Here is a 24,199-nt window from a genome sequence, read left to right on the forward strand (position 1 = left end):
AAAATATTACTCATCTAACTGGATTTGCACCTAAGCAAACTGGTGTTTATGGTTGCAAAATTGGTTAAAATGTGCAGCTGGTCAAAGCAAAGGCAGTAAAACTATGATTTATCTGTGTGTGTGTGTCTCTTTATGGGTAGTTGTTAGACAGTTAGTTAAACTGTTACTCAATTAAGCTGCAAAAGTGTAGAAGTTGTTCTTCTTGTGGCATTTTGGGCAGTTACCAAACAGCTGCACGAGCATTACCACCAAGAGTCCTACTCTTGTGTGTGTGAGTCTGTCATACACGCTCTGATAGCTGTAATCCCCTCACTGTGACTCTCACATGATGCAGAAATCCCACGCCTCGAAGCAGCCAGAGGCTAAACGCTGCATGGTTACTCAGCTCACATGCTCCTCTGTTCATACTGTAGCAAACACTCACCCTATGTTCCACTTCAGCTTGGGTCTTTCTGACCAGATAAAAGCACAGGGGGAACCGTCTCCCGGAGTCGGACAACATGAGGAGATATTTGGTGATGAAAAGGATTCCATTGCCGTGGTCGAGGACGGTCACCACGCAGAATGAGACCAGTCCACTCATACCAAAGGTAAGGGCTCACTTTTCAACCTCTTTTTTGTTAGCTCAGGTTTTGAGTACCTCTCTGCGTTGAGTGATTTGTGCTTTAATGTTTGATGCAGCATTGGTTCTAAAAACATATGGTATTTAGTTGCATTCCTGTGTGTCCAAAGGTAGGCTCTGCAAAACAGGACGGTGAGGAGCTCAACCATGTCACTGCTGAGTTTCACCAAGCAGGGCCAAACAGTGGACGGGACAGCCCTGTATTCACACGGGTCAGACCCTACAGATATTCTTTGATGGACTATTTCCTAAAATACTTCCTGTTCCTATGCAATCTGATGTTCACAGTTCTGGCTCTGGTGGTTCTGGCTCTGGGGATGTGGGGTCTCATCAGTAAAGAGTCTTTTGCTCAGGAGAAGATCGGCAGCATCGGCACTGATCCAATGCTGATACTTGTGGCCACGGGCTCTGTACTGACTATGCTCTGCCTGTCGGGCTGTGTGGGAGCCTTAAGAGAGAACTGCTTCTTACTGAAGCTGTTCTCTGCCGCGGTGCTGGTGCTCATCACAGCCCAGGTACTGGCCGCCATCTTGGCCTACAGTCAACAAGATCAGATTGTAGGCTACCTGCGGTCAGGGATGTTAGCTGCCATGGTGCGCTACCAGGATGATCTGGATCTGAGGTTCATCACGGACGAGATTCAGTCAAATTTGCAGTGCTGTGGGGCAGATGACTACCGTGACTGGGAGATCAACATGTGAGTAGAGGGTGACTAACATGCATATATTTATGAACAAGTACATCATGATCTGTTACATAGGAATGCCTCAGAAAAGTAAATGTGCTGATAAGAGTGTCACTGGATATTTTTTCCTCTCCTCAGATATTACAACTGCTCAGCTCCAGGAGTGCTGGCCTGTGGGGTCCCTGCCACATGCTGTGTGGACCCTTTGGAGAACGGCACAGTGTGGAACTCTCAGTGCGGTTTAGGAGCCCAGCTGCTGGATGAGTTCACTGCCCAGAGCGTGATCTTCCTGGGCGGCTGTCTTGGGGGAATCTCTCGCTGGATCGAGCAGCACGAAAGCCTGATAGTGACAGTTGCAATTGTTGTACTGGGGGTCCAGATTGTGACTCTGCTTATCACTACACGACTGTTAGAAAGCATCCAGTGGCATAAGGTTTACATGTAACACTGAGTGGTGAATACCGTATATTGTATGCTGACCTTTAATGAGTGCCAAATGCTAATGGATCTCCACATTGTTTGTCACCTACAGTAAACTTACTGTACCTCCAAAACTCTTCACTCAGCTTCATTGAAAAGACTCAGATGACTGTGCCTGTTTTGCTAGTGGAAATGGAAAATTGCTAATTATAAAGACACAAATTCCCACATAAAATGTGAAGGTGACAGAGCAAAGTGCATTATTGACGTGGCAAAACTCAATGTTTTCATTCTATTTAACATTTAAGTATGAGGCCAGTGATGCCTTGCTTAACTCTGACATCACAATATGTGCCTTATACACAGAACCCCCATAAAACAAGAGAATTAGTAGGTTTTTTTGTTACAATTTTGTCATCTTTGGACAGATCCAGGCTAGCAGTTTAACCCTGTTTTTCTTTGTGCTAGGCTAAGTTAACTGGTTGCCAGCAGTAGCTTCTTATTTACCATGTATGCATGAGTGGTGTCATTCCTCTACTCTAACTTGGCAAGATGTCAAACTGTTTAAGTTTCAGCGAAATGCACAGGACCTAGCATGCTAAATTCATGGAAATTCATTGAGCATGCTAAATTCCTGATTTATTTCACTCTTCTGATTATTTTATGGTTCACATATGCTACTCTTTGCTGAAAAGGGACAAATAAAGCATTAGAATGAGAATTTCGTAATGTGTACACAGAGTGGTTAAATAACCCACAAGTTTGGCTAAAACAAGAAATGTTTGAAACCGATTTAAAAATCCAAACTTTATTCAGAGTTTGAGCAAACATGCTGCTTCCAATTGTGCAGAAGCTCTCTGAAGCCAGTAACCAAGCTTTCAGTCACAGCCTGCACTGCAGCCAATGGCAATGACACGAGGACACATTCAGCAATGGTGTGTGGTGGACATTAAAATGGAAGCTTGAAAGTTTTATGGAAATAGATTAAATGTACAAGCACTTCACCAAAAAAACAGCATCCATATTATGCAGACATCTTTTCAGGCCTCCATATTAGTTCTTTAGTCAGAGTTCTTGAGTCATTCGGAAGAAAGATATTGAACAAATATCTCCCCACGGTTTGCCAGTGGTGTACTCTGTGTGTGTGCTGAAAAAAAATCCAGCTTTTGTACACAGCCTTGGCTCTGTCACACATTACACTACTAGCCACACAACACTATTCCAGCCAAACAGGAACATGTGGCATTCAAGCTCATGCAAAGGACACAGGAATGGGGAGGAGGAGATGGAGGGAGCAAGAGGGATGGTCAATCTGGTATGCTAACATCGCTAAATCTAATCACATTGTGACGAAGGAGAGATGGCAATATTGGCAATCTTTCTCCAGAATGATTCATCCCACCTTCAGTCTCACAACCCATCGGCTATCATCTGAAATGATTTAGCCTCTGGGAGCCAGGCCAATGTTTTGGTGCTTCAGATATCCGAAAAAAGACTTCCTCTTCCATGTGCTGGCCGTTGTTTACAGTCTGATTAGCAACTTGAGACTTGAACGCCATTTCGGCTAATCACCATAAACAGATATCTGCATATGAATGCAGGCAAATATAAAACAGCTAACTAAAAGCTAAATCATTGTCAGACGACAGATAGATGGGTTCTAAGGTTGCATTTCACTGCGTGTTCTGCCTCATGTTTACCTGCATGCAGCCAAAGCCTGCTCAAACATGATTGGTCAGTGCATCTCAGACTACAATCAAAAAGCACAACACTTCCCACACCAAATCTTGGCCCTTGTCTGCAGATTCCACATTCATAAGCAGGTGTCTGTTTATAGACATAACCCCACCTTTAACCATTTAAAAAAGCCATGATTGAACATCCAGATTTTAGAGGTTGCTGAGCCACATCAGTTCCCTTTAGTAGACACTGTATAGAAATAATTTTTCAGCAAAGAGACTCATATGATGCCATACTGAGCCGGTTCGTGCAGCTCTAGGTGGCTGTACGCCTCCCATGGGCAGATTACAGTGATGTCTGAAAGAGAGAGAACAAATAGTGAGTCACAAAAAAGGAAAAGTTGTGTTGTTTGTGTGTTCTTGTTTTGTGCTGCAGTGGCCTAACTGGTACTACTGCTTACCAGTGCCATTCCTGGGATCTCCTCTCCAAAGCTGAGGAAGACAGAACGCTTTACTGCGGGGAAATGCAAACTTTGTAGATGACACTCATGACAACTTACTGAGGAAACGCCTACCCAATGACGCCCCTCTTGGGAGGCTTGCTCTTGAACTGGCGGCTGCTCCGCTGTTTGAACTTGGGTGGGCCGGATTCAGCCGGTGGCTCTGAGGGGAGCTTTATTGCTGATCTTGGCTTCAGGTTTGGCCACATCCAAAGTCATGTTGTTACAACTGTAATGGGACAGTGTCATATGTCATAAAAGTGATGTAATGCATGAAAATGTCAAGACATTTTGGTTATCATGGACAGTTTTAAACACAGTGCATTCAAGGCAAATCTCCACTTCCTGCTCTGTGTTTTGCTTTTAACAGCAGACAAATTGATGTGAAATAAATCAAACACTTCCAAACAACTTCATATTTACAGAATGACACTTACATACAGACAATGAGGGCTGCTGTAAGGCTACACTCACACTGCTAATTAACCCTCCACGGTGCCTTTAAGCCTCACAGCACATTTATAATCAGATTACTGTGAGGACATGCTCAATTGTGGTCGAAAATATGGACCCAATATATAACCAGCAATTACAAAGAAATACAAAGCAGAACTTTTGTGCACACCATTTAACTACTAAGTACTAACTATAGATTTGTGGCCACTAGGCTCTTCAGTACAGTCTAATGCAATTCAATGCAACTACTCAGCCTTTGCAAATGTTATAATGTGCAGTTTTTGTTGCCACCGTTGTGAATGAGTAAATTCAATGATATGTTTATTATTGAGGTTGTAGTTAAAGTTTTTTGTGTGTTGTTTTGTTTTTGTTTTTAGTGGGCGACGTTATATTTAGAGTTGTTTCTATTTTTTTGTCTTCCCTATTGACATACACAAGGGGGCAGAATACAGCACCACCACTAACTATGGCCTCTGTACAACAACACGCTGACAGGGTGATAGATTTTATTATTCATCAGGGATTGGCTGACAGGCAGTTTAGGGGATATCTGAGCTGAGACTGACCGGAACAGACACATGAATAACAGAATAACATTGAGGATGTGTGTCGGGTTCAGGAGTCATTCAGTCTTCCATAAACGTTTTGGACGGGAGTTGTGGTATTTTCTCAGATGATCCTCATTATCACCACCTGTGATATTATGCAACGTCTGCAGCCAAGAACTGACATGCATGAACAGCTACAGCATTCTCCTTTCATCAGGAGTCTCTCAGATTGAGTTGCATTATGACCCCCTGAAAATCCCCCCGGCACACACATAAGCACACACCTGGTCCATTCGCCTGATGGTTTACTGCAGCTCCTCTCTCTGTTCTGATCTCTCTGATCTGTTCCATTCACATATATGCACACACACATGGGACACGTGTGTGGACACACACTCTCACTTCCTGTGCTGATACTTAATCCTCCACACACACTGAAAACCATGTAGTGTGTATGCTGCATGAAACATGAACGGCACACTGCACGCCACATGTCTGAAACTCCAAGACAAAATGCTGAATGAGCTACAACTAGCTGTAGATTTATTGTGGATGAACCCATTAATCATTTAATCTCTTGGAACAGAGTATCTTTACGCTGTGGTATTACTATATATACTTACTTACTCCTTTGTACTCCTCCAAATTTTCATATCTGGCTTTATTAACACAATAATTTACTGGAGAGATGAACTGAACTATAGGACTTTTACTTATTTATTTGTTTGTAGATAAGATTTTGTTTATTTGTTTATTATTTTATGTGTGGAGCATTCAATCTTAAGCAGTCATAATATCAGTTAGAGCTGCTTTGGATAATTGATTACAAAGTCCAGTCAAATGAACTGTACTTTATCTGTACAATAAATTCAATACCATCGTTGAAGCAGTAGATAATGGTAAAATGAAATAACACCGCCATCTGGTGGTGACAGATAAAAGTACCAGCGGTTCGTTTAGCCAATAAGCATGACATTTCCAGCAAAGATCGTCTATTATAATGCTGTATCACTCTGGATGGACAAAATGATTCCATCAGGCGTTTCCGTCTCATCTGTTAAATTGATTTGGACAAAGGCGTATTGGTTTTTTTTGTTTGTTTGTTTGTTTGTATTTTTAGATATTATGGACATACTAATTAATTTACTTTATATTCAACAAAATCCGCTGTACATAGACCGCTTAAAAATCCAGCTAAACCAGTTGAGAGAGTGACGTGGGTAGGCCTCTGTGGGGAGAAGTGAGCAAGTGTTCCCGAAAGCCCCAAGAGAAGTGGAAACGGTACCCGAAAGAAGCCGCAGAGTGAGATCTCGTCACTTCCTCCCTCCCTGTCGCTTGAGGTTGAAGTTCGTAGGTTGAAGGTGACACACGCTGCTTCACATGTGTAATTGTTTTGTTAGGAAAATTTCTCATGCATTGAAGTAAACTGCAGCAACATGGGGAAAAATAAGAAGGGCAAAACTAACGAGACAGGGATACAAGGTGGAAAGACGGGAAAACATCAAAGGTAACGCAAGGAAGCTAACAGGAAAAACTGCTAGCAAGCTAGCTAGCTTACAGCAGCTAGGTGCTATTAGCTCTACACTTGTTGCGAGCTATCAAAATGAAATGCAACTTGTTAACTTTATGCTTGTATCTAAGTGAGGACGCGTTTCAGAAGCTAATCTTTACTCCACTTCTTCCTACATGCTGTGTGGACTCTTCTGTGTCTAAACTTCAGTGATAAGAAGCTCAAACGAGATGGAAAACAGAAGAAAGTCAAACCAGACCACCTCAAAGACATCCCCTTTAGGCTCCGAGAGATAATGAAGAGCAAGGAGAGAATGAAAACGGGACCCTTGAAGGCTAAAAAGCTAAAAGAAGGTGAGTATAAAGCTTTGCCATACTTTGTTCATGCATTTTTTTTTAAAACGGTCATGGTTTTGTTTATAGCCTGTGATGATTTGTTTCCGTCTCTTCAGCCGTTTCCCATGAAAGTAAACCAGAGGATTCCTCCAGCGGAGACATACCTGTGCCACATTTCAAGAGGAGAAAGGCGGAGAGCGAGAAAGCATACCTGCGGCGCATGGAGAACGAGACCAAACACGTCCTCTTTCTCACCAATAACCAAGTGGACAGAAAGCCTGAGCTGGACGCAGACAAACAAGAGAGGCCCGCAGACCAGAGCAAGTCTGAGAAGAAGAAGGAGTGAGTACACATTAACTCTTACTCTGTGTGATACGGGACGTCCATCAAAGGTGGACCAGCGGAGTCAGTGACGCCCATTCCCAGGTGATATTTGTCGTAATTTATTTGATCTTTGCTGTCTTGCTACAGGTATGATAAAATGAGATTACAGAGGCTACAGCAGAAGAAGCTGGACAGACAGGAGGCCAAGATGGAGAAAGAAATGTTTGTAGGTCGGTGACAAAATGCTGCAGCTTTGACCTTTTTAATGTAGCTAATGATTGTGTGTGACCCTGAAATGAGACCAACATTGTTTTCAGAAAAAAAAGCTCCCATAAACCTACAGTTTGCTACCTGCACAACACCAAAGAGTTGAAATTCACAGCTAGCTCGTGAACGTAGTTTAAAATTTAGGCTTTGTTCACACTGCAGGCGAGTCAGATTTGTTTCTCAAATCACATTTAGGACAGGCTGTCCACACTGTTGTTTGCAAGTGATAACCTCAGATTTGTGTGTCTAGACAATCCCAAACTACCTGCATGAGTTGCTGTGCTACCAAAGTAGGCGTCAGTAACTACGGGTGCTGGTGACATGACTTTCCACCAACTTCAATCTGATTGGAATCACATTTGCAAAAATCACATTACGTATGTTTTTTTTCTGTCTGAACTTCATCTCAGTGGATTTGGGCTGGCAGTCTGAACATCCTTAGCAGCTATGGTGCCAGTTATTTAGCATGAAACTTGGTGCAGACCAGAACAAACACAACTCCAAATGAGTGCTAATGCTTCTTTGTGTCTCCTGGATTTGCACATTGCACTGTCGGCTAACATATGTTTTACAACAACTTAATAGCAGGATTCATGTGTTGTGTTTATCACTTCTTCTGCTGCCCCCGAAATAGCCAAACCATATTAATGCTGCTTTGAGAACTTGAGAGTTACTATGTGTAGATGTGGATAAAATTGTCAAAGCAGAGTGAGATTTAAAACTTTGTGAACTGAATGGGTTTTTGTTTTTCCAGATAATGTTCCCTTCGGTGAAGTAGCAATGGCCCCGCCGTCTTTGAGTGCCAAACCCAAGAAAGCTCAGGTCAAGTCTCAGGTAACCTGCTGTGCAGTTATCACACGTTCTGCCGGTGATCTTGATGAGCGAGTGAGAAGTTAACAGTGTTTTTCTCCGCTCCCTCCATCATACAGAAAGGATCCAAGGAGCTGCTTCTCAACTCCCTCCTGGGCCACACCGTGAGCTCCACAACCAAGCCGTCCATGGCCCGACAGAGAATGATGGAGGAGGAGAGGCAGCGAGCGGTGGAGGCCTACCGTCGTCTTAAGAAGCAGAAACAGCAGCAGCACGAGGCCAGGACTGCCAGTCTGGAAAAACTCAAGAACATTCAGTGATGTTTTACTTCGAAGAATTATAAATCCCCGGCTGCAGCGTTCAGACTTTCAGGGGCCGAGACAGAGCGTAAGATAACCATCAGCAGACTGTATGTGTTATGTAACTCTGGATCTGATACACCAGCACAGGAGCTTAGCACGATGAAGCTAAGTGTCAGGGAAACTGGGCACAGTGTGAGGTAAGTAGTCACCTGCCACTTTCAGTATCACGTTTAGCTCAAAAGAGAACAGGACATTCAAACAAAAATGCTGGTTTTAAACGTCTCATGAAGAAGACAAACTGATCACCCCTGAGAAGGCATCCAGACAGCTGCCTTCTGTTGATTCCTCACCTTTGTGACTGTGTTCAGCTGTGTTTACACTGGTGCAATTATTTGCATCTTCAGGTTCACACTATGATGTCGTTTGTGATGTGGTAGACAATAAAATCATTGAGGTTGTGCTCTATCTCAAGACGGTGGTACACCTCTGATTGTGTGCTGTGGGTCCACTAGATGGCAGTCCTCCAGTAGAAAGCTGGTTTCATAATGTTTGGATGTGGAGCTGACAGAACACATGGACCGGCTCATTTTGTGCTTTTGGAAATGAGCCCAATTTATACATATATTATAAAATGCAACAGAATTAAGCCAATCAAACGGTCTCACCACGAGGCCTATTTAGTAGCTGCTGTGGAGCTTTTGATCGTATCACATGATGGAGTTTGCCCAGTTGTTGCAGATTTGTTCAAATTCCCACTTTTCTGTCTTAAGGACTTTAAGGGCTTCTCATCCATATTGGGTGAAAAAGATGAGGGTTCAGTGTTCATTCCTGAGCGCTGAAGCTGTCGTGGAGCTTTCATCAGACGATCATCTTTGAAGATCACATGATATTTCTCTGTTACAAGAATACCTTTACAAAAATATTGTGAAATTGAATATATAAACTTCTCCGTACCTTGTTTCATTTCATTCCTCTCTGAGAGCCTGAATCCTGCGAAAAGTAAATCACATCAGCCTTTTTAAATGCCGAGCACTTATTAGAGCCTGGCACGGCTATTTACTTTTGTAATCCTTAAAAGGTTTACCCTCATGAACAAGGCCTTTGTTTAAATATTGACCTCTGGGACAAAGTGTACAAATTCAGAGATGTTTTGTTTGACAGCTTCATCTTTCAAAGCATCCAAGATCTTAAAGCAAACATTGATATTGCCAATAGTTTTTGTAAGAATGGTCTTCTGAGTAATATCACCACATGCTGAGACCTATTAATACTGAATCCCTGTTGTCTGTCTGTGGGTTCACAGTCATTCCTGCTCGATCAGCTTTTTATTTGTTTTTTCCGTCTGTGTTTGTCCACTGAGGGTTGTCACAGTGACAAGGAAATGCATTAAGTGGGGACAGCTGCTTGTGATTGGTAGGACCGACTCCCTTGAGTGTAGAGCTCAACCACCACTGGTCATGTAACCAACCGTGTCCATGTGCACAAGACAGCTATTCATGCTGTCAGGGGGTTTGCAGTTGCTGCCTGTCAGAGAAAGATGCTGTTTTTGATATTAGCTGAAGTCACTGTTGATGATACAATTTAAATAAAGGCCATATTTATACTGTAGGATCTCTCTCCAGTTTCCCTTTTATGAGATGCATGAGTAAAGTACAGCTAAGGCTCCTCTGGGACAGCCTGCAGCGATGCTCATTAATCGAGTGCTGACCGCTTCAGCGAGATTAGACACTACAGCTTCAACTACTAAGTAAAGAGATGGATGTTGTTGGAAATGCAAAGAAAGCATTGTTTCAAATGTCTGAATGATCTGTTTTGTTTAATTTTGGATGCGTTTCTCCTGTTGTGGTCACTGTGAGGCTGTTTGAAAAGACTGCACTCCCTATCTGCACGTTTTTGGGTTTTTTTTTGCAGCTCGTTGCATCCACACGCAGGCAGTCAAAGGGTGCAATCACGAGGCATTGCAGAATAAAATCTCAACATTTGCACACATGTTCTCCTTTCTGATCTGTCTGATTTCCAGTTGGTGAGCAATTTCCTCTCTGAGCGAGTACTCGTGGCTGCTGACAGTACAGGATGGTGGGAGTAATTGAGAGAGAGCCTACTCAGCCTGCTGCTAGGCAGCCACAGCTCACTCTGAAGCCCTTAAAGTGTGTACATGTGTGAACGTGTGTGTGTGTGTGTGTGTGAAAAATTATATTGGAATAATTGTTCCTCTCCCTGTCGAGAAAAGGAAGAGCTCAAAATCACATCGGTTATCCATGCTAATTTGTCCCTTCATAATAATGTTTTGAATGTGTAATGTTTATTTCAAAAGCCTGTACCATCAATATTTTAATCACATTAGTCATCATGTTTGCTTTTTTTTTTTTTTTTTTTTTTTTTAATCAAATCATTGTAATGCCTAAACTCAAAATGTAAATGCGTCCACTCAGTGGCTCTAAGACTTATACTCAATCCAGGAGTAAGAATTACATGGACTTATTGTCAGATTTTCCTCCTGTGAGGTGTAACATTCCCACATTATCTCTCTCAGTGCCACCGAAAATAGATTAAAGCCTGGTCCAGCGGTGTAAGCCCTTACGCAGTGTGATAGCCGATCCCTGCGCGGAGCCCCAGGTGAAAACTGTTCAACTTTATCAAGCCACCATATGCAAATAAGAGCTCCGTGCAGTGTACACGGTGATCTTTGGGACACTTCCTCTTGCATTATGCCTCATCAGCCTCCTCTTCCTGCCACGATCCAAACTTCCAACAGCCACACAGCATCCAACCTTTATAGGTTTAATAAGTTAGAATTTGTACCTTCACATAGACACTACACAATCATACGGCTTTCAGAGGAAGTCTGAATACTATGTTTTACAACAGATTACAGTCAGCAGATTTGTGATAAGCAAAACATAATGGTGAGAGCACAATAACAGCATTCAGTGTTTGTGAATAAAAACTAACATGCAACAGTTAAATTATAGACTATTGACCTTTATGTAGCTCATCAGTAGTCGCCTGGAAATTTCATACTTTGTTCCACTTTGGGATTTAGATTTTATAGAAATATAAAAAGCAGAGGCAGAAGAGTTTTTGGTCTTTCTCTTAGCTAGAAGGTGAAGCGAATTCTTCCCATAGACATGCACTGATGCCACTCTTTCTCTATGGACTTTTTGAGCAGTCCAACGAATGAAGCTACAAATGAGCGAAGCTGGTTTGTCACTGAAAGAATAAAAGGTTAGTGCCAGTTGCCACAAAGTAAGAATAGAAATGTAATAGAGGAGATGAGGCACAACTTTCCATATGAAAATAATTTTGGCTATGTATACATTAGCCTTCATAAACTGCCCATTTCCAATAATGTCTTTCTAATCTTAGATTTATGACACTCAGCTCTTGTGCATACACAACCGACAAACTAGGAACTGTGAGGGTACAACAAACCCCTGCTGGAGATTTATTTCAGTGCGCAGGTGACTCGACTCGCGCTGCACCGTGTGACTGTCCTTAGTCGTGTAAGGACGCGGTTGAACGAGGCAGGGAGCTGCCGCTTCCTGGACTCAGAGATGGGGCTCTGGCTCTTGGGATCATCGAGTCTTGTTCCATCTGTGGGGGGAAAAAAAGTGATTAATTCAGATGTAACTGACGAGGAGATGCTCTGTGCATGTCAGATGTTGTGTACACACTCACCTTTGTCAGATTTTTGGCAATCAGCGCTATTTCAGTGGGCTGGTACACGCAGCTTCGTAGCTGACCATTGAAAGCAGCATATGGAGACGTGGGCTTTGTTGGTACTGGCAAGGAAAAGGCAGAGAGGAAATTAAGAATAGCTTTTTGTGATGGTCGTTGGCCTTTCCATTACTTTGTATTTTTGGTACAAGTTCCACATTAAAGCGGCTATGAAAAAGAGAAACAACACACATTGAAGACATCTGCCATTGTTTAAAGAGGACGTGGACAACAGTCTCTGTAGCAACAGACATTTACTCAAACTGACCAGTTCGGTGACTCAATATTTGCTTCATCGGTCCTGATCTAAGTAAGTAAAGCTTTATTTATATAGCACTTTGTAAAACACAGCTACAAAGTGCTTCACACATATACAGAAAATAGAAATGAATAAACAAGATAAAAATACAATAAAACAGCTCAATGAACCACAGAGCAGATGAAAATTAACCAAAACAGACGGGTGGAGATCTATAAAAAGGCTTTCCTTTAAAGGCAAGTTTTCAGAAGCTCTTTAAAAGATTCAGCAGCAAATCTGATAGATGGGGAGTTGGGATTAAGTTCACCTGCATGCACCTGATCAACTGCAGAGGAAAAATGATCAGGACCTATTAAAAGAATTTGTCGTTGATCGGAGAAATAAATCTGTGTGTCAATGGCATAATAGTGATGTGACACACCTTGAAAGCAGCTGAACAAATGACCCAGAAGAAGCATGAAAAATGAAGAAAAGGATTGGTCCAAGGACCAATCCCTGAGGGACACCGCACAGCAGAAGAGCTGAGGATGACACATGATTGTTGATACAAACATTTTTATCCTATAGGTAGATTCCGGTGGGCGCTGCTAGACGTCGTCGGCCTGGTGTGTCGGGCAGGTAAGCACTGAAGCGTGTGCGTGTTACGATGCAGCTGTTATCTTGTATGACTATCATTTTCCATTGAATTTATTTGTTTTTTGCATGGAAGCGACCACCCAATGCAACACATTAGACACACAGAGCTATGGTAGCTCAGTTCCTATAAAAAGGATTTACACACAACAGTCCCCTCCCCCTGCCCTGGATGCTGTTTAGGTTCATTCATAGTTCCCATTACTGTCATCATCATCATTCTTTGTGTATATTTGTTTTTCACGTGTGGTATTTTTCTCTCTGTTGATTGGAGATAGGACATGACCGACAGACAGATTCCTTGGTGACTTTTTGCCAATGCACCTGGACTAATCACATGGGAAGCCAAAACTAAGCCCAAGCGCTGAAACTAAAGAAAACACATGCAAATAGACGAAACACAACCAAATATAGAAAGGTGCTGCCTGTACTCACATTTAACAATGGAAACTGTTTCAAGGGGACATTCAAAATGTGTTGTTTTTTCTGTTTATGTGTGAGGGGACGGTGAACACTGATGGTTATACTGCAAAATCATTACAGCGAACATTTTGTTATTCTCCTATTTCATGATTAGACCTGCTAACGACTTCATAGAGACTAATAAATGTCAAACAGCAGTAAAATGGTTGCTGCTTTGTCAAAAATCAGAAATATATATACTGTCAGTTATTTCACAATCTTTCCTTTGGCACAAGAGGCAGCAGCAGATTAAAGGTTCCTCCTATTAGCCACATTGCTCGTTCTGTCGTGTAGCTCACCTGTGCTGAGTGCATGACTAAATCATTTAAACAGAGAGCCGTTTGCTGATTCATTTTTGATTCTGATGATTCAGCAGCCATCTACACATAATGAGACATTGTTCATACAAGATTAATGTCAGACCACGATGTGTCACGCCGTACCTGCTGGAGGCTCATCCATACAGAAGGCTTTATTCTCCATGTACACGTGTTGTGTTGGGGTGATGTGTTGGGGTGGCTCCGGCTCCTTGAGGATGTTGTCGTAAACCAGGCTCCTGGCGGGATAAACGTGATCTCCATCAAGAGGCTGCTCCTGGTCTGGGTCCTCCTTGGTCAGCAAGCAGATTTCTGGGATGGTGTAGAAGCAAAGGAACACCCAGGCATTTGACACCACAGCTACAGCCAAAGTGGGATCGTCCCACCTGCGATTTCCAGCCACTCTGTTCCCATAGAGGTACATGATGATCCAAACTACCCAGATAACCAAGGTGAAGAGCCCAGTGAACAGGATGATAGCTCCGTCTCGGCGCCACTGCTTGTGCTTGTGTGTCAGCGTGGGAACAGGCATCAGCAGCACAGCCAGCAGCAGGACCATCACATAGATCAGAGACATCACAAAGTCCTCGTTCGCAATGCTGCAGGACGGCTCGGAGACATTGACGCCTCCGGGTGGGTTCCTGACCACGGTGATGATAAGCCATTCAGTGTTGATGATCACCTCGACCAACCACAGACCCAGAGCTCCCATGCATAACATCCAGCTCCTGGGCCCCCGGTTTCGCCGCTGAAGCAAGGCAAGCCACAGCCCATGCATCACCAGGCAGGCTAGACAGCCTGAGAACAATACTCCAAAGAGGAACCTCCGTGCAGCACAGCTGGTGGAGTAGCGACCCACGATGAAGGCAAAAGTGAGTCCAAACAATCCCAGAGTAAAGATTAGAATGCCAGCCTGCAGGGCCACCATAGCCTTCCTCTTCTTGTCTGTCACAAAGGGTAATGAGGCCATGAGGATGATGAACAGAACGAAGGAAGTCACCACACCAGCAGCAGCGACGGCCTCCACCACGACCCCCCACACTGTAGTCAGGTCGCACAGGTTGTAATATATGGAGTTGATACTGGGACCGCATCCTTTTGGAGCACTGGCCATGGTTTCACTGCAGGTTTAAAAAAAAAATATGCTGCAACACAGAAACAACCTGGTTATTTCAACATTCATGCAAATACCATAGCTACAAACAATAACATTTGCATCCCTGCTACTAAACAGGAATGCAAAGACCAGCTACTGACTTTGCATGCATGACAACAAAAGATGTTTCTATAAACAATTACTGTGTCGCAGCACAGCAAGTGAACAGGACCATCCACATGTTATACTGAAATTGCTGCATTCATTTGAGCCTCTAAAGGATCCAACGTACTGTGTCCCCTGTCTTTAATTATAACACGCAGTCATGTTTTAATCACAGCTCAGTGAGGCCTTGTTACGCCATCTGATGCACAGAGGCAACATTTTACCATTTCAACAGCAGACGTAATGGGCGTTTCCCAGAATTCCCACCAGATGCACTGGTGTCATCAGCGGTCAGTTACACTTTGATTTGTTTTGTATTCAACTTTAATTGTAATTATTTCCCACTTGTCAAATGTATATTTTCCTCATGCAACAAACAATATAAAATAATGGAAGGACATTATCACCGTCCAGTGGAAACCATGTATCTCCAAAATTAGCAGATTTTGAAGTTTTTTGCCATAAACTGAAATATCAAGTGTTTCTGTTGGTTGAGAATATAGATAGATAGATAGATAGATAGATAGATAGATAGATAGATAGATAGATAGATAGAATCGGTCAATCAAAGCCAAAAGGAGGCACTTTAAAAACTTTACAGTTTGGCAAATATTAACTTTATAATAACAATGGCACATTTAAGGATCCTGGGAAATAATCATGATGATAAGCACAGTTTTAAGTATACGACAACACAGTGCTTTGAATTAAGGGAATATTAGACAAGCCCGTGTCTTGACTTCTTACCTGGACTGACGACGTCGCTCCAACAGGTGAATCCGGTAGATTCACTCAGGTGAGGATAACCCACCTCAGAAACACACAAACGTTGCCTTGCTCGAAATATATCTCACTACTATAATTGCCTCGACTATTATCGGGCTCCTTGCAGACGATGGACAGATTCGTGAGCGTTGGAAAAGTTGACCTAAAGGATCCGCGGACTCACGGACGGTCCTCCATCTGTGCGCTCCTGCTCTGCTGCTGTTAAAGCATGTTCTAATGGACTCACCGGCAGTCGCATCAAAGCAGCGCACTTCTTCTTGTGACACTTTCTCTGAGCGCTCTCTGTCGTTAGACAACACTCTCTGGTGTGTTCGCAGCTTTGCATATTCTTTGAGATTAGGTACCCAGCCTGCTTATTTGTTTCAGGCGGCTTAGATCCAAACAAAGGGACCACTCATCGACACACTTCCACTTGTATACACCGGCTACGCAGCATGGTCTGAGCTGTGACCTGTTTGACACTTTGGTTTCAAACGCGCTGATTATTGATGATTAGTGGCTTTCATAGGTTTAGTGATTAGATCAGTTTGGGCACTGGTGGACGAAGTTTTCAAGTAAAAGTTGCAGTAGTCTAAATCAAAGTTTTAGGCTCACCTAAAGTTACTTCAGCATGAAAAGTACTTATACAGAAAAATGGTCTCTGTCAGTGTTTTATTATTATTTATGATGTTTCTGCTGCATTAATGTGTAGGTTGCATTTTACTGCTGATGGAGGTTAAACTATTTTATATGTTGTTGGGTAGTTTAATCTACGGCCATGCATCATGTTCTGTAAGATCCTCATCCCTCATCCTTTGTGTCAGTGCATTTTCCAGCAAATCCAAGAGGGTTTTTACAATGTTTATCATAAGAGGTGGAAGAATTTTCTTAAATCCATAAAGGAATATTAAGACTTCAGTTTATCAGAGACATTCGCAGTCAGAATCACCAAATTTGGAGATACGTGGTTTCCGATGGACAGGAAGGGTATGAAAAATTGGAATCTGAAACTTCACTGAAGCTGTCAGACAAACGCAGTTGAGTTGAAGTATAGACGGGAATATAGAGGAAATACAGTAAAGTACAAGTGCCTCTAATTTCTACTTAAGTCTATACTTGAATAAGTGTATGTAGTTACATTTCAGCACAATTTTTAAAGGTGACTTCTTATGAAGTGATCAGCTGCTGCACAAACAGCAGTTTACGCTGGTGGCTTACCTTCAGTTTAACAGAGAAAAAGGCCCACATACAGTTAAATTAGAAAATAATTAAACTCCAATGCATGCCAATTAGCGCCCACTCCATGATTAAATGAATACTTCATACAGTACATAGGCACAAACAGGCAGCTGAGAAACCTAATGAGTGTACTTTCTGTCTGTAGGAGGCTTCAGAACAGTCAACATCAGAGGGGAGACGGCTCCCAGTTTGAAGAGCCACCTGGTGGAAAATATTGTTACAAGAGAGATGAGCCCCTGTGTTACATCACATCAGATTGCACAACAAAATAGAGATTTGTATCGATCTGTTGTAGGCCAGGCCACTTAACAGCCATTTGATTAATAGGAACATTGACCTGTGCCATTGATTTTAAGCTTTTACATTGTCTCCACTGAGTAAAATTGAGAAATATTCCCGTTTTTTCAGTAATGGCTCACCTGAAACTTGCTGAAATAACAGTCCATCAAATCTGCTTTTTGTTATTGTGCCTGGGTTGTTGTTTTTTTTTTTGCACCATTGACTGCTTGTCGTGGTGACAAATTATCACAGACAGAGATACAGAGACTATTAGAATACAAGAGAAGTATTTAGTCCCCTGAGGAGTATTTTGGTGATATTTATTTACACTGATTTCGTTGACAGTGTGAATATTTAAAGTCACAACTCTTCCCTCATCATCTCTCGTCCTTGTTTACTTGTAAAACGTGCAGTTAGGAAAAAGACAAAGAAGTCAAATGGGCCTAAAAATGCGATTCCTGAACTGAGTTTACTGCCTAAGTAGCTCAGTTCGGCAGACACACTGAGATGCTTGGAAATATTGGTATAAGACAACAGAGCACAGTTTGTTTGTTTGTTTGTTTGTTTGCCATATTTGTACCTTGTTTTCTATGTGTTTTATTTGTCTTTTTATTCATTGGACACTTGAAGCATTCACCATGCAAAATGCTTCTTTACATCAAAAGCCATTTCCGTCATGTTTCGGAGACCTGATTAGCCAACGCGCCCCCTCCCTTCAGCACAAGAGTAAGGTCATCCAGGACACCTTGCTGAAGCTAACTCTGGCATTCAGCCTGTACTAAACATACTGTTTATACTGCGTGATGGAGCCCCCTGCGGTGCATCGATCCCTCAATGGATCTCGTCCCGAGGGGTGCTCTTACGAGTCCAGCAGCTCGTCGATGTGCCCCTTTGCATTGTGGTCCTGTGAGCAGATTCTTAATAGGAGCTGATCTCAAAGGAGAAAGCAATGTCACCGTAATGAAGGGCACGCTCTTTTCAGATGCATAAAGAGGGGTTTTGGTTTATTCTGTTTGCAATGTGTAGCTCAAAAACAGTTGCTTGAATTGTGTTTTAGTACGCAGCTACACTTTAAGCTGTAAGCCACATATACATAGAAAACAGTGTCATAATACCAGGTAGGCCAATGTGTTAACACAAGTCTCACTGTTTGCTTAAGGAATCTTATTTCTGTGCATCTGTATCGGCCCACGGACAGGCAAGCAAATAGAAGATGCTACCACATACGTCTTTGTTGTCTCACCCAGTTTGTTGCAGCAGGCTTCATTAGGGCACCTCAGCAGCACCGCTGTCCTCTGAGAACCTGTCAGGTTATTCATAGCAGTGGCTCAGGTTGGGGTCTCGCAGGACGTCTCTTCTCCTGCATTTTTACTGCAGCCTGGCAGCCCTCGGGGCTTCACCACAACCCAATTCCCTCTGAAATGATGTCTCTCCTTGTCTGTCTCTGTGCTGGGTACCGTGGATTTGGAGCTATTTTAAAGGCATTTGTCACCTTGCTGCATGTTAGTATAAATATTGCGATTGGACTAATGGCCTGGTCGGTTGCAATGATTTTTTAATACCGAGCTTATCCTTTTGGGAAGATTTTAAGAGGGATCTCAGTATTGACTGACCCATCTCTGACTGTCAGATCAATACTAATCGAGGGATAAATAAAGATAAATGGCACTGTAAACATATCTGTGAGCCCGGAGGTCATGATCAGAACCACGTGTTGTCATCGCTGCCATTTCACCTTGTATGTTATTATAGGATGTGTCATTCTCTCGTGTCATATTGAGTTGTTGTAGCATTTTGTATTGATTATCTCAGTATGTTCCTCACAAGCTGCAGACCATTAACTCCATGTCCAGCTGAAACTTGAATCACACACATGTATCAAACCCTCTACCCTGCGTGAAGTTTGTGATGCAACAGCTGCACCTGAAAATAGTTGAAGATGATCTTGCACGGTGACATTAACAAGAGCTTATTTTATATGGATAAAATACATTTATTGTCATATCAGTAGTGCACCTGCATGACATCCTGATTGGCAGTTGAATCTGATAAACAGAGCTTGCCTTAGATTGAGAGCAGCCCCAGTACTAATAAAATTATCCCCCCATTAGTGAGATTAACATGCCGCGAGAGAAATAATTGCTCTCAGCTGCAAAACTGTCCAACAAAATGGATTATGAAATTTGATTGACTGCAGTTGGACACACATATTAGAGCCTCGTTTACTTTTGGCAGATCGTCTCAGTGGCAACCTACTGTAATTAATTCACTAATTATATGGCACCGATTATACTTTATTTAGATATCATGAACAATTTATTTGCAGTCCAGAGATTTGCTGCGTTCTGAGTGCCATTAGAACATGAAACTGTGTTAATATTGATTCTTAATAGTGCCAAACTCCCCTGACTTTCAAACTAAAAGAAAAAACAAAAAACAAAACCATTAAGCTGAGTCCTTGGCTGGCCCGGTGCCGCTGATCAATGCCATGTAACATCCAAAAGGGAGAAATTCAAAATCAAAGCTGTCGCTATAGCAACGCCCCTGCCAGATTCCACCAATCAATGGAGCCCGTGGGGTTGCGAGATGCGCTGGGAAAGGCCAGCGTCCTACATAAAGAGTGTGGGACAGGGAGCCGGGCGGCACACACGGGGCAACACACCTTTCTGCGCGCACGCGACAAAGGCACAGCAGCAAGAAGAAGAGTCAGGAGAAGGCACAGAGTGAGGAAGAGAGGGGGAAAGGACAAAGGAAAGAGAGGCAGGGAATAACTGAGAAGAAATGGTACGCTCATGTGAACAAGGGATCCCTGCCCGGGTCTATGTGGGCACCCTGCTCCTATTAATCCACTTCCACTCTGACACAGTTAGAGGAGGTAAGATAACAAATGGCATCAGTTTGGATTGTTTGCTTTTAAAGGGTCATATCACTTTTGCATCTTTTTTTTTTTTTTTTTTGAATATCCTACATTGCAAGTGAAGCCGTATTGTTCTATTTCAACCCAGCTTCCCCCGTGCTGTCAGAGGATAGTAGGGCACAGCATGAATGTGTGGCTCGTGCTCAGCCTCAGGGCAGAGGATGGGTATTTATCTATTCTACTCATCCTGTCCTCATCTATCTGTCTGCTGGGTGCAGAGGAAGACAGGCAAGTCCATTTGCTGCCTGGCTTTGTGCCGGCTCAGTAATATAGTACACTACAAGCACTGAGGCAAGGCTTTTCTTACTCCTTAAAAGACGATGTGACTTTGGCTGATTTTGACCGAAGCTATTGAAGGCCACATTCTGGTGCTGTCAGATTAGATTTCGTTTGAAATTCCTCGTGCGCACCTAATCCTATATTTAGGAACTGTGTTTATAATGTTTTATTCAATGTTTTCAACCCTTCTCAGCGTGAGCAGAAGAGACACTGAAACATTCTTTATTCATAACTTTTTTTTGGTCTACTTTGAATTGAATCTCTCGTATGTTTTTTCCTTCAAGAATCAGAGCAAAAAAGTGAATTATGTAACAGATAGCATGCACTGTTCCCCCATATATAAAGAATTTGGTGATTTTTGAATTGGCTACGCTTCATTTCTCAAAACACGTTTCACCACGCTCAGCTGGCTCTGGGTGCTGGGTGGCTAATTAGAAAAAGGTTACTTTGAAGTGGGGGGAGCTTGATTGTGGTAAAGATATGAAGACTGTGAGGCATTCCAGGGAGCCAAGTGTGCTCCCCCTGTGTCTCATTAAACCCCCAGTAATAGGCCACTGATGGCTGTGGCAGAGCAGAATGGAAACAGTAGCTTGTCATGCTGAGTCTTTCATGTGTGATTCCCCAGTATGTGGCACTTGTACTTACGCACAAGAGGGTCCATAGAAGCAGCCATCTGCAATGGCGCCGCAAACTCTTTTCTGAGCACCTGGTACCGGAGGTTTTCTGAGTCAGCCACCTGGCTTGTTGCTCTCTTTCTCTATTCATTGAAACCAAAAGAACAGAAGGATGTGCAAGTTCGCTTTCTCCCTGACACTGTTGTGGTTAAGTCGAAGAGTTTGGGAGTGCTTTTCCAGTTCCTGCAGCGTCAAATCTGATTTAAGTTTTAGAACAAATGCACATGAATTCTGCTGAGAAGCAGAGTCAGGTTGGTGCAAATTACGGTGATGAAAATAGAACATAAAGAAAACAATGTGAGGTACAAACTGAATTCAGAGATTGAATGACAACAATCTCATGAAAAGCTGATACAGTGGTGAAGTTATTGCTACTCCATGGCAATTTCTCCAGCATTTAAATAGTGATGATTTTGCTTTTCTGTTAAGTTCCGCTAATCCACCTCCTTGCGCTATTTTTCCCACAGCTCCCATGAAGCAGGAGGTAGCATTAGACAACGGGGCCACGGTGCTGAATCACTCCATGAGCTTGGTGCAGCGTATGGAGGCCCTGCTGGCCATGGGGAACAGCAGTGATGTCACCCTCCGGGTGCAGACCATCAACACGGACGAGGTGAAGGTGATCCAGGCCCACAGCCTGGTTCTCACAATGCAGAGTGACGTGTTTGAGGAACTGCTGCTCAGCCGCAATAACAGCGCTGTGGTTTTGAGGGAGACGCCCGAGTGTGCAGCTGTCTTTGACAAGTTTGTCAGGTGAGGGTGACTCCGGCTGTAATTATTTGTCAGAATCAATCAGATTCAATCAGCTGTAACCATTCATGAAACTGTGGAGCTAAATGTAGATGCTGTTGTATTTTCCACAAGCATGAAGTTATAGGTCTTCACACACCATTTTGCCTCTCGCCTTTGGAGGAGTGAGATGCTCCATCTTGTGAAATATTCTAAAATTACACCTACTGCTTTGGGCTCACAGAAAATTGTACAGTGTGGGTTTACTGAGTGACTCAGATGTGAGGAGAGAAAACAAGCTTTGAAATATAGCATGCTTTACTGTCTTTATTTACCGTTGCAGGTATCTGTACTGCGGTGACATCTCAGTGCGGCTAGATCAGGCCATTTCCCTGCACAGGCTGGCCAGCAAGTACCATGTGTGGGGCCTGCAACAGGGTCTGACCCAATATATGACCCAACATCTGTCTAGTGATTCGCCCACTGGCCATGTGGTTGGCTGGTACAATTATGCGCTACAAATTGGGGACATGGCCCTGAGGGACAGCTGCCTGCAGTACCTGTCCTGGAACCTATCCTCTGTGCTGCAGAGTGGAGAATGGGGCTCCATCAGTGAGGACCTGCTCCTCTCCTTGCTCCAGCGCTCTGACCTCATTCTGCAAACTGAGCTAGAGCTCTACGAGGCCCTGGAGGCCTGGATTAGCCAGAACCAGCCCGTCAGTACAACAGTGGAAAGTGCCCTAAAGGCTGTTCGATACGGCATGATCCCCCCTCAGCACCTCTTCCGTCTTCAGAAGCAATCCCCCCTCATGCTGAAGTATTACGAGTCCATCCGTGATCTACTCTATCTAGCTTTCCAATTTCACTCTGCCTCACCAATCCAACTGGCCAAGTACTTTGATGTCAACTGCAGTATTTTCACTCCCCGTAACTACCTGTCCTCCTCCTGGGGTTCCCCTTGGGTCATCAATAACCCCACCCGTGATGACCGCAGTTTCAGCTTCCAGACCCAGCTGGGACCCAGCGGGCATGACTCCAGTAAGAGAGTAACCTGGAACGCCCTGTTCTCCCCTCGCTGGCTCCCGCTCAGTGCCAGGTCAACCTATACTGAGCTGGGCGCCATGCAGCCTACACGCACAGACGGAGGTCGACCTCGCATTATTGTGACACCAGCGACTTCTAGCCCAGACTTTGCCGGTGTGAGTTTCCAGAAGACGGTGATTGTGATGGCAAGACAGCAAGGAAAAGTGGTGGTTCGCCACGTCTACAACTTTCACCAAAGCACGGAGGAGGCCGGGGATTTCCTGCTGGATGCTGACCTGCAGCGCCGTGCATCAGAGTATCTAATTGACAGCTCCCTCTATCTGCACATTGTAATAAAACCTCTCTATCATACGCTCCTTGTTGCCAGGAAGTAAAAACAGGAACTTGGCATGGTCCCCATCATCGACCTTCCACCCTCCACCCACACAGTCACATGCACATATTCCAGAGTAAACTCATATCACGGCACACGTGTATGCATCAGATCTGAGACATCTCCATTGTCGAGTAGTTTGTGCATTTTGTTGTCTTCCAACTATTTAGGAAGGAGGTGCTTGGTAAAATGAAAGACTCACAATTTAACAGCTCAGCAGTGATTATCACAATAACGATGGTGGGTTTTTCAGTGTTTCATTCAATCATGCTAAGAAAAAGAAAAGACTTCACTGTACTGTATTTGTTCAGGTATTTTATAGTCTGGCAGTTTGTTCCTTGAATCTGTTAAATCTATGTGATGGTTAATGTTGTTTGCATAAGTACTGTAGAAGTTTTGCTTTAAAATAAGATGTTCTTGCTATTAATTTTATGCATTTCACTGTTCACATAGATTTTTAGTTCATGTCATTTATATCCTGTGACATACACTTATATACTTGTTTGTTGTTTACATACTAAAATGCTTAAAGTGCAATCCCATTATCAGTGTTCCTTTGTATAATGTAGGTTACTTGGAAGATTTGCAAGGTTTTTTTTTTCTTATTTATTGTTACACGTGCATTTTATCTAGCTTTTAAAAACACAACACCAGTATGTGATTTTCATCCTGATACATTAATAAAAGACAAAAACATAAAAAAAAAATCTGTCTGTGGTGGCCTTCAATGATTAGACAAAATAAACTTTAATAAAGCGAAATTTAATGTGGTTTAATATTTTTGATTAGTTAC

At 43.0% G+C, this 24,199-nt stretch overlaps 5 protein-coding genes across 6 annotated transcripts; 3 read left to right on the plus strand and 2 right to left on the minus strand.

Annotated features, from left to right (window-relative positions):
- Positions 1 to 409: 409 nt before the first annotated feature.
- Positions 410 to 2,416, plus strand: tspan10 (tetraspanin 10). The gene is made up of 3 exons (XM_076751824.1): positions 410 to 590; positions 733 to 1,319; positions 1,446 to 2,416. The coding sequence occupies exons 1-3, from the start codon at positions 501 to 503 to the stop codon at positions 1,750 to 1,752; spliced, it is 984 nt and encodes a 327-aa protein (XP_076607939.1). The 5' UTR covers positions 410 to 500; the 3' UTR covers positions 1,753 to 2,416.
- A 1,271-nt stretch (positions 2,417 to 3,687) lies between these two features.
- LOC143333853 (retinal cone rhodopsin-sensitive cGMP 3',5'-cyclic phosphodiesterase subunit gamma-like) lies at positions 3,688 to 4,115 on the minus strand. The gene is made up of 3 exons (XM_076752221.1): positions 3,982 to 4,115; positions 3,858 to 3,898; positions 3,688 to 3,764 (listed from the first exon to the last, which is right to left on the minus strand). Exons 1-3 carry the CDS (start codon positions 4,113 to 4,115, stop codon positions 3,688 to 3,690), a joined length of 252 nt encoding a protein of 83 aa, XP_076608336.1.
- Positions 4,116 to 6,225: 2,110 nt separating this feature from the next.
- On the plus strand, positions 6,226 to 10,069 carry ccdc137 (coiled-coil domain containing 137). The gene is made up of 6 exons (XM_076751829.1): positions 6,226 to 6,417; positions 6,631 to 6,773; positions 6,872 to 7,097; positions 7,227 to 7,309; positions 8,101 to 8,180; positions 8,276 to 10,069. Exons 1-6 carry the CDS (start codon positions 6,347 to 6,349, stop codon positions 8,474 to 8,476), a joined length of 804 nt encoding a protein of 267 aa, XP_076607944.1. The 5' UTR covers positions 6,226 to 6,346; the 3' UTR covers positions 8,477 to 10,069.
- btbd17b (BTB (POZ) domain containing 17b) lies at positions 8,535 to 24,164 on the plus strand. Of its 2 annotated transcripts, none has more exons than XM_076751826.1 (3): positions 8,535 to 8,655; positions 21,728 to 22,013; positions 22,333 to 24,089. In XM_076751826.1, the coding sequence occupies exons 2-3, from the start codon at positions 21,733 to 21,735 to the stop codon at positions 23,405 to 23,407; spliced, it is 1,356 nt and encodes a 451-aa protein (XP_076607941.1). In that variant the 5' UTR covers positions 8,535 to 8,655; positions 21,728 to 21,732; the 3' UTR covers positions 23,408 to 24,089. The 2 variants fall into 2 exon arrangements, with proteins under 2 accessions (XP_076607941.1, XP_076607940.1); XM_076751825.1 differs by lacking the exon at positions 8,535 to 8,655 and adding an exon at positions 20,032 to 20,265 and having other exon boundaries at positions 22,333 to 24,164.
- On the minus strand, positions 10,816 to 16,174 carry LOC143333657 (G-protein coupled receptor family C group 5 member C-like). Its single transcript, XM_076751827.1, has 4 exons — positions 15,855 to 16,174; positions 13,973 to 14,991; positions 12,137 to 12,240; positions 10,816 to 12,052 (listed from the first exon to the last, which is right to left on the minus strand). The coding sequence occupies exons 2-4, from the start codon at positions 14,958 to 14,960 to the stop codon at positions 11,954 to 11,956; spliced, it is 1,191 nt and encodes a 396-aa protein (XP_076607942.1). The 5' UTR covers positions 14,961 to 14,991; positions 15,855 to 16,174; the 3' UTR covers positions 10,816 to 11,953.
- Positions 24,165 to 24,199: the final 35 nt, after the last annotated feature.

This window comes from Chaetodon auriga, chromosome 16, assembly GCF_051107435.1.
Source record: "Chaetodon auriga isolate fChaAug3 chromosome 16, fChaAug3.hap1, whole genome shotgun sequence".
NCBI lineage: Eukaryota > Metazoa > Chordata > Actinopteri > Chaetodontiformes > Chaetodontidae > Chaetodon > Chaetodon auriga.

Coding starts and splice junctions, on each gene's coding strand:
- tspan10 (XM_076751824.1), top strand. CDS start 501: ATGAGGAGATATTTGGTGATGAAAAGGATTCCATTGCCGTGGTCGAGG. Junction 591..732: donor CCAGTCCACTCATACCAAAG/GTAAGGGCTCAC, acceptor GTGTGTCCAAAG/GTAGGCTCTGCAAAACAGGA. Junction 1,320..1,445: donor CGTGACTGGGAGATCAACAT/GTGAGTAGAGGG, acceptor TCCTCTCCTCAG/ATATTACAACTGCTCAGCTC.
- LOC143333853 (XM_076752221.1), bottom strand. CDS start 4,115: ATGTGGCCAAACCTGAAGCCAAGATCAGCAATAAAGCTCCCCTCAGAG. Junction 3,899..3,981: donor CCCAAGAGGGGCGTCATTGG/GTAGGCGTTTCC, acceptor TGTCTTCCTCAG/CTTTGGAGAGGAGATCCCAG. Junction 3,765..3,857: donor AATGGCACTGGTAAGCAGTA/GTACCAGTTAGG, acceptor TCTCTCTTTCAG/ACATCACTGTAATCTGCCCA.
- ccdc137 (XM_076751829.1), top strand. CDS start 6,347: ATGGGGAAAAATAAGAAGGGCAAAACTAACGAGACAGGGATACAAGGT. Junction 7,310..8,100: donor GGAGAAAGAAATGTTTGTAG/GTCGGTGACAAA, acceptor TTGTTTTTCCAG/ATAATGTTCCCTTCGGTGAA. Junction 8,181..8,275: donor AAGCTCAGGTCAAGTCTCAG/GTAACCTGCTGT, acceptor TCCATCATACAG/AAAGGATCCAAGGAGCTGCT.
- LOC143333657 (XM_076751827.1), bottom strand. CDS start 14,960: ATGGCCAGTGCTCCAAAAGGATGCGGTCCCAGTATCAACTCCATATAT. Junction 12,241..13,972: donor TATGGATGAGCCTCCAGCAG/GTACGGCGTGAC, acceptor TTTCCTTGCCAG/TACCAACAAAGCCCACGTCT. Junction 12,053..12,136: donor TTGCCAAAAATCTGACAAAG/GTGAGTGTGTAC, acceptor TTCCCCCCACAG/ATGGAACAAGACTCGATGAT.
- btbd17b (XM_076751825.1), top strand. CDS start 20,172: ATGGTACGCTCATGTGAACAAGGGATCCCTGCCCGGGTCTATGTGGGC. Junction 20,266..21,727: donor CTCTGACACAGTTAGAGGAG/GTAAGATAACAA, acceptor TTTTTCCCACAG/CTCCCATGAAGCAGGAGGTA. Junction 22,014..22,332: donor GTCTTTGACAAGTTTGTCAG/GTGAGGGTGACT, acceptor TTACCGTTGCAG/GTATCTGTACTGCGGTGACA.